Genomic DNA, 9,160 nt, shown 5'->3' on the forward strand with positions numbered 1-9,160 from the left:
TATTATCATAATTTAGTATCAGTCTTTATAAAACACTATACAATTTACAAGCGCAAATAAAATAATAAAAATTAATGAGAGACACATTCGGAATAATATAAAATATTTTATATTTTGTACATTTACAGAACTATATAAATATTTTAAAAAAGCGAACACATTAGATACATTAGCATGTATCACATTCTATACTCGATTAAACTCTAGCAATTTTTTCACATTATTGAAAACAATCTGTTACAAGATTATTACATTTATTTACAACAATTTAAGATATATTTTGTCTCACAACGTTTGTAACATGGGAGAATAACAAAAATAACTTCTGCGCTATATATTTATTATAACAATATATGTGTTTTATACAAGATGGTTGTTATGTCTATTTATTATATATTTTAAAACAATTTCCTTATTAGCGAAGAATCAAGCTTTAAATTATAATGTAACTTAAACATTGACATTATGTGTACTCAACTGAATGTCGCTGTCTTTTACATTATTATTAAAAAAAATATAATAATTTTATTTTAAAAAATCAAGATAATCTTACTTTTTTATCAAGTGAAAAATGTTTGGCTAATTTTTATTATTTCAATTTGTTGCCAGGGTTAGAAATTAATAAATTTCTATTTATCATTTTTTGTTAAATTATCGTAACTGATTTAAATATCGAGGACCACCCTGTATATATATATATATATATACATAAATATTTATGAATGTATATAAATAAAGAAAGAGAGTTTTCTCTTTCTTTTTTCTACTGTTATTGAAGAGTTATCACACCGACGAGGTGATGGTTATCATAATTAATTAGAAATATTTTATAATATACTATACAAAAGTTTTTATAATAAATACTTATCAACTGTATGAAATTGTACTGTATTTATAAACTGCATATACTTCAGTATAAATTTAATTTCTCCAGATAAATTTTTTATTGGAGATCTGTCAAATTTCTATATTACTGAATTTGTTGGTAATTAAATTTTATATAAATTAACTCAACATAAATGAAATTTAAAAAAAATACTAAGAATACAATTTTTTCTCACACTAATTATTAATGCTCATTATTTGTTAACGCGCACTCGTCGCACCATAGGAACGTCATATACCAAATTGAAAAAAGCATTTGCTATATGATCGAACGTTCTTGTCCATGCAGTGATCTTATGATTAATTTCTTTTAACAACGGCAGCGTGTTTTCTACTGGAGGAAGTTTTTTGCTGAAATATAATTATGTGTTGAGAACAAAAGTGCGATTTTAATTATCAAATTAATTTGATTTCTTAAATTTATATAACTTGATAGTTAGAACAGAATTATAATCTATTTTAATTGTTTTAATATAATAAAAATTGTTTTTGCATCAATATAAATAATCGCACTATATTAGAAAAGTGTGTATCCTTTTTATATAAATAATAATATACATTTATTATAAATAGATTTATGTAATACAGGTAATTACCTATCGCTATCCAATTGCTCCTTCGTTTGATTGGTGTAAGTATACATGTAGCACGCCGGATAGGAACTCGTAGTCTTTATTCGATGAAATATTCCTGTTTTTACGGGAATTGATTTTTCCTTTGACACGGTAATCGTACTTGCTGATTCTTCCTCGTTATAAGTTACTTCACCTTCTAACACAGTCAGAGAGACATTCGCAAAATCAGTGGATATATAATTTTCCAAATACATGCCTGGAAAATCTGCTACGAATAACACATCCGTATAATTCGACCAGGTGTATACGTGCTGTTGAATTTCGTCCAATTTATATCTGACAAAAGAAAGTTATAATTTTTATCGACTTTTCTAGTTAAACAATTGTTTTATTAATCTTATAATTATAATTAATTTGTTGTTAATAATCTTTATTATTATTATTATTCTTTATAATTAATTATCTTTCGCAATATGTTTGTGATTACGCGAAAATGCATTATGATTATTAAAGTTTTAATGACTATAGGACTAGATATGTACCGATATGAATTATATCGCGTGAGTAATGGCATCAGAAATGAAATAGGTTTAAGAGGATGCCAATCGACCGTCAACATATCGACGTTTGGGTCAAATATTCTCTGTTGAAATCTGCTGTTTAGCGAGCACCACACATCCAAGTAAATGCTTAAATTTGTGGACAGTCTCATCCATTTTTCTTTATCCTCAATTCGATAATGGCTATTTAATGTTTCCTCTTTTCGACGCATTAGATTATTCTGAAGTTATATATGAAACAAAATGTACAGTATTTTAAGATAAGCAGCGTTCTATATAAAAAACGAGACTCGAGAAATTAGTTGAAAATATTAGGCAACGTTATATTTTTTTTTATTGCGACGCATCGATACCTTTAAGCATTGCGAATATTGAATTGCCATGTCCCCATGTCTCACCCATCGATTTCCTTGAACCCATGCTTCAGGATCTAGATATCGAACTTCGTTATTCTCGTTATCATGCACTTTGATCACTACCAGTATAGTATCCCAGGCATGAATCATCATATCCCAAGAATAACCGTATAAACCAGGTACCCAATTGTTGTAACCCTAAAATATAATAAATATTTCACGTAGTCATTAAAAATAAATATTATGTAAAAATTTATTTAAATTTAAATTTTTTTATAAATTTGTGAAACTGATCAAAATGTATATATATAAACGTAATGTGATATAATCTTGAAATCATAAATTATTTTAAAATAATATATCAATGTAATAATTAATATTATTATTCTTGATACCTTTGATATAAAATGCGAATATGGTAAAAAAAATTGTAGCGCAACATGACACAACAACAGAGACACCACAAACTTTTGTTTTCTTGTAGCTTTTGGTGGTTGCTGACTTTTCTGAATTTTTTTATGAATATTTACTGCTTCCTTTTCATCGGACTTAATTGAATTTTTCGATGATTGCATATCATTATCTTTTTGGTCGTTATTTTTTTGGACTTTAATATTAGATTCTGATTTGACAGAATAATTTTTATCTTCTTTCTCCCTTGTTCTTTTCTCTGAAAGTGTAAACATCTTAGAACTTATATTAATATAGACTTATATAAATATATTATGATTGTAAAAGAGATTGATTATCTACCTTTATGTAGTGTTTCATTATATGAAATTTTATTCGAAGGCAACGTGGAACAATCGGAAGATGGAGATTCTTTTATTTGACTTTTAGTTTCTTTCATGCTATTTGCAATTAAATTTACATCAGTCAGCAAAATCTCTCGCTTCCAGCTAAAGTAAAGTCTTAATCTACGTGGCCAGTTTGCGCTGCAAAATAATGACATTGTCGCTAGGCACACATACGGGAACATCCCTAAAAAGATTTTTTTTCTGTATTCCATACAAATAGATGCATAGGTATAAAGAGAAAATACTTCGATCGTTACGTTTCATTAATATTTTATGAAATATAAGAGTGGTGATAATTACCTATACTAAATAATCTCGAGTTCATTATGTGAAAAGCAGCGCAGAATATCATGGCCGGTATTCGTGTTCTTTCAAACAGCATCCAGAATCCGACAGATAGATCGAAAATAAAAGCGAACCAGTGGACGATTAGAAAGTCAATCTGTTCAGCTGTTAAAACTATTCTGAAAGAAGTTGTTCCTTCTTATCTAGATTATGTCTGTTAGCAAGAAAATAATTCTTATTTCTTATACACCGCGCTTTACGTTTGTTACAATATTTAATATACTTTTGGATCTCGTTTCGAATAATATCACTCACTTGAATGGATCAAATACCCAGTGTCTGGATAGATTTATCATAGCGTAGCCTTCGAGCCATTCCCTGCCGGATTTCTTCAAACCGGCCAAAAAGTAAAGAGCGAAAAATTGAAATTTCAGAATGAAATAATTCCAGTACGGCACGGAATTGCCGTTTCGTTTCGCGTTATTTGCATCTAATGCGCTACGAGAAAATTGATACATTAATTTTCGATTAGCTTGTGATTAATTCGAGAGTTATTCGAGAGAAATAAACTAGGTTTGGAATAGAAATATTAGGGTCGACTTACAAATATTTGTTCGCTTCCGTTCCCCAAAATAAAGTGGCCACGATGCCGTAGAGATAAGTATGATTGTTCCAATAGCTCTTGTCGAGAAGAAAAATGTACCAGTAGGGCAACACGAAGCAGGCGCATGCGATCTTGAAGTGCAGACCAAGAGCGATTCCGAAGGCACCTGTCCACATTATCGTGTATATTACTATCATCCACGGAAGTGACGGTGTCTTCATCCCGTGGATCAATGGGAAATGACAGTCCCACGGATCGCCCCATTTTATGTCGATGTTTGCAAATCCTCTCTCCTCGACGATGTCTATTATCATGCACAATCCTGGCAAAAGACGTGACTTGTCATTGAATTTTTAGAATATGAAATTTCCCGGATAAAAAAAAATGAAATCTTTTAATAAAATAATTTAATAAATTACTGTTCTTGTTACATAATTATAGATAATCTTATTTTTAACGTTTAACATCTTGATTGCAAATTATTAAAATAAAAATTATAATATAAGATGTGTATTTTTTACAGACAGTATACAATCATGGTCATGTTTCTATTGACTCGAACCATTAATCCTCATGTACTAACTGCTTTAATAGGTCTTAAATTGTATACATTAATTTCTATGATTCAAATTCTTTGCTTTATTTATAAAGTGCTACAGTGTGACATGCATAATATATCATTAATGTAATAACATACAAATTATAATTATAATTATAATTAAAATCGATTAATTCATTAATGATTCGTTGTCAATCTTCTAATTATCGTAATTGTAGAATATATTTGGATAAAAATATGAAAAATGTTTTACAATTGCACACACATTAAATTAAATTTTACAATAAACATATTAAAAAAATAAAATGTAGCAAAATTTGTAATAATTTATGTAGTAAATATTATATTCTAAAATGTACATATATATAAAATGTACCTATATATAAAATTGTTTACATATATGTAAATACAAATATATTTAGATGTAAATAAAATGTGAGTAAAATAATTTAGAGTTGTTGTGTGTCAATTTATGATTATTTGTTTAATATATAAAATTAGGGAGAACTTAATATATAATTTTATAATTTTTGATATGTCAACTTACCAAATAAGGCTCTTGCCACTCCCAGACTGGCTGGATCAGTCGGACGATAGAGGAATTGAGTAAATTTTTCAAAACTTGACACATTGCTTGTTTTAAAATTGAATAGTCTTTCAAAGTTATTATTAAACGATCGTTTCAATGATGACCAACATCCTGACAAGTTTTTCATAGATGTTTCTATGCGTAATTCATCGTTTAACGTAGATATATTTTCCCTCGACTCGTCCTTCTTCTTCAACATATCACTTCCAGTTCTGCAAACAAATAATATATATCCAATTAATTTTATTTTTAAGTAATGCCATTTTTTTCTAATCTTATCTAAAGATGCTCAGACTAAGAGAGTATACTTAAAAATAAAAAATAAATTAGATAATAAATACAATAAAAATTTAAACATTTTCTCCTAGTTTTCGTAAGATACAATTTTTTTATAAAATAGGAAACACTATTTAAGAGTGTTTAGGTGTTTATATAAGAGGTAAGGTGTTTATATTATCGGCAAAAGTAGTGTGTTATTTTCGTAGTTTATAATATATACTTTATAGCTTTATTTATATTATAACAATACAGAATACTAGAATTAATTATTTTCAAAGTAGTGCAATGATAATTGACGTACAATTTGCCGATTCAAAAGCGAAAGCTTCGAGAGATCGAGATCGATAATTTGCAAGCAACTGCGCGATTATTGTTTCTCGCAGCGTGATTTTATTGTCTTTGGAAAGTTCCCTGGCGTAATCGTTGTTCTTTCTCTTCGCGGATGGGGAACCTTCTAAAAACTCGGAGTCAAATTCTGTGAATTAATAATCTCTAATTTTCAAATTAGCCGATGTAGATGATATTCATTAGGCGCTTTGATTTGGAGCGTCGAGACATTTTCGCGCGTTTGCGAGCGGGTCGCGACCTCGAGTTTTTGACACGCGTCAATTACAATTAATAATAAATCTCTTAATAGAGCGCAATTTTAAATATCCTCAGTCTCCATTTTATTTTTCTAGATTTTTGAGATATAAGTTTCTGTATATTTTTTTCGGCATAGCTATTTTAGTAGAGATGCTTCTTTCTACGTTTTATATTTTATCATTTAAAATCAATTAAAATGTTTTATAGTGTATCGTACATCGACAAAAATTATTAAATTATTAAATATTTATTTCAATACTGCCTTATAAATTATTTATTTGAAACAAAATAATATTTATCTGTTTTGAAAAGAATTTTCTTATATCAAATAAATATTTTTTTCACATTAAATCAATATTATTACTTTCAAATAAATGATTTATAAGACAGTATTGAAATAAATATTTATTCAAATTTAATAAATTCTTTTTAGTGCGATAATTTATTTGTGTAAAATACTTATTTTTATTTTTTATTATTTGCATAATCGAACGTTCGGTTAAACGGCGTTAGCATATAATAGAGGTTCTTTCTTGTCCTTACTTCTGTTAATCTACAGCGGGAAATCAGCCGTAATGTATGGTAATTGAACGAGTTGTTAACGTTGCCAATGAGTAAATCGCACTTTTTAAAGTGAAAATTTTTACGGAATATTAAATTTAAATCATCATGTAAAACACAAAAAATGGATTTATCTTGTTACAGATAAAAATGGACACACGATTATATAATTTATAAATATTTTAACGCAAAGATTAACAAAAAATTTAAATGTAAATAAAATTCGTAAAATTATTGTATATATTAATTGAGAACTCAGAAATGCAACTGATAACGCAATTTACAATTACAATACATCTAAAAATATTATACTCCTGTTGCCATATTGTAATATATGTATATATATAATAAATTAATATCAGAAAATAATTTAAATTTATATAAAATTTAATTTACAAAAAATGTAATGCATATATACTTTTAGATAACTTTGCGAAGTACGGAGACGATTAAAATAAGTCTCGGTCTAACGATGTGTCACACGATAAAAGTATCTTTTACGCATGCAGAATATATATCCGAGATCTCGGTCACGTATTCCTCCCACGAGAAAATCACCGCAGTTTCAAATGCATAGAGATCTTTTAGCGGAGAAAAGACCAAATGCAAATGTTGCGTACCTGGCTAGTTCTCTTCGCGAACGGAGACAAGGCACTGCAGGAGGAGTCACAGCCAACGAAGTTGGAAGACAAGATCTTCGTTTTCGTCTCTGATAGCGTCGTGCAGAAGATCGGACGGCTTCTGTCTGGAGTCTGGAGCAGCTGAAGAAGGAAGAGGAGCACTTCGCGCCGGCTGTTCCAAAGGTTCAGAGTAGGAATACCGTCGCCAAGCAACGTGGCACGGATTATTGACCCGCGCCCGCGCAATAATTATACTTTACAGCACTTCTTCATCTTGCGTGCACTAGACTTTCGCCGATAAACAGCATCGATCTCTTGTATTAAAAATAAAATCTTTGATCGGAAAATAACGCGGACATGTCACATAATTAATATGTATAATAATAAAATTAAGCACGATACAGAACAAGGCATCTTATCCATATATCAAATTATCCATACATCAATCATACAACAGATTGTTTCCAATTATAATTTATATTTTTATCTTTAAGCTTATTACAATTATTATTGTATAATAATTAATTATTTAATTAATAGAATTAAATATAAAGATAAATAAAAGCTAGTATAAATAGAGAATGTGATATCGTTTTAAAAATACAAAATATTTGTGTCGCGTTTGAATAAAATGCGATTTTTCAAAAGTGTTTTTTAAACTATTGTGGAATTTAATTAAGATTCGTCTGAATTGCAGTATATATACGTTTAACATATTGTTTTCTATATATAGCGTATGTGATTCATGAGAACTCACCACTTTGTGGCGTCTAGATTACGCTCACATGAGCTATATTTGCTTATATTACTTTACGTGTATGTTATCTATTCTCAGCTTTTAAACGACTTAATTATCGTTTCGCTAAATGGTTACGTTTCTAAATAACTTTTTCTAATTAGAAAAAAAACAATTTTTATTAGAACAAAACAAATATTTTAGAAAAAATATTTTTAGGAAGCTCAAACTATTAAATTACTTTAAATAAATCCGAGATTTAAAAAATGAATGACATAAATTGAGAGATCAGTATTTTTCGCGATAAAAAAATATTTGAACCACGATTCAAGATAATTACCACCCTATAAGCGCATGATATTATTTAATATTTAAGTAATATTCTACGCGTATTTTTAGAATATTTAATATTCTAAGAATACGCCTAGAATATTAAATAATATCATGCGCTTATAGGGCAAGAGCCTTATCGTACAGATTTTCTCGCGAGATTTTTTCGTGAGAATAGTAATGCAAACATTGTCTACTATCATTATCATCGATCACTGTTAGACTGCCTTTCACGTTGTGCACAAACAGATTTGGTAACTCGGTAACTGAAACTTGAAATGTTCATGACAGTTACAAATTTGCGATAGTAAATTTGCAGCTGGAGAAAGGCAGCGAAAACAACCATCTCCTCTCGAAAATGTCATATCTACGAGATGCCGTGTCAGAGTGCACAGACTCTCCGTTAAGAAGACATCTCTTGCTCGTTTAGATATAACGAGTGTTATCTTTGCCCGTCAATTTACTTCATATATCAGAACCTGGATTTTTAATAAGGCGATAAATAGCGCATAAAACTCGGATTTAATATCTGGTTGCAGTATAAATTTTTAAAAATTTTATTTAAATATCGAATAGATTACATTAGATAAATATGGAAAATTTTCGAGATATTTGTTATAATTTTTTACACACACATCATTTTTTGTTTGAAAATATTTAACTGCACTGACATCTCCTCCTGTTTGCGAAAGTCTGAGCGCAGCATTAAGCGCGATGTGCTATAATAAAATTTGCATATTATGTGCGACAACAATAAATAGATGTACGTCATAAATAATGGCGCTGTCACACAATACCCGAGATTATTTAATCGCGCTTGGTCGTTGAATCGACACCAG

General features: G+C 29.0%; 1 protein-coding gene across 3 annotated transcripts; it reads right to left on the minus strand.

Moving 5' to 3' along the window:
- Nucleotides 1-323: 323 nt before the first annotated feature.
- GC (gamma-glutamyl carboxylase) lies at nucleotides 324-8,234 on the minus strand. 3 transcript variants are annotated; one of them, XM_029322612.2, is made up of 12 exons: nucleotides 8,013-8,234; nucleotides 7,256-7,396; nucleotides 5,169-5,422; nucleotides 4,063-4,384; nucleotides 3,774-3,956; nucleotides 3,474-3,637; nucleotides 3,130-3,357; nucleotides 2,772-3,046; nucleotides 2,374-2,574; nucleotides 2,003-2,241; nucleotides 1,482-1,796; nucleotides 324-1,236 (listed from the first exon to the last, which is right to left on the minus strand). In XM_029322612.2, the coding sequence occupies exons 3-12, from the start codon at nucleotides 5,407-5,409 to the stop codon at nucleotides 1,080-1,082; spliced, it is 2,325 nt and encodes a 774-aa protein (XP_029178445.2). In that variant the 5' UTR covers nucleotides 5,410-5,422; nucleotides 7,256-7,396; nucleotides 8,013-8,234; the 3' UTR covers nucleotides 324-1,079. The 3 variants fall into 3 exon arrangements, with proteins under 3 accessions (XP_029178445.2, XP_029178444.2, XP_085337318.1); XM_029322611.2 differs by having other exon boundaries at nucleotides 7,256-7,588; XM_085481192.1 differs by lacking the exon at nucleotides 8,013-8,234 and having other exon boundaries at nucleotides 7,256-7,673.
- Between the last annotated feature and the right edge of the window lie 926 nt (nucleotides 8,235-9,160).

Source organism: Nylanderia fulva, unplaced genomic scaffold, assembly GCF_048542155.1.
Source record: "Nylanderia fulva isolate GAGA-0341 unplaced genomic scaffold, ASM4854215v1 Scaffold17, whole genome shotgun sequence".
Classification (NCBI taxonomy): domain Eukaryota; kingdom Metazoa; phylum Arthropoda; class Insecta; order Hymenoptera; family Formicidae; genus Nylanderia; species Nylanderia fulva.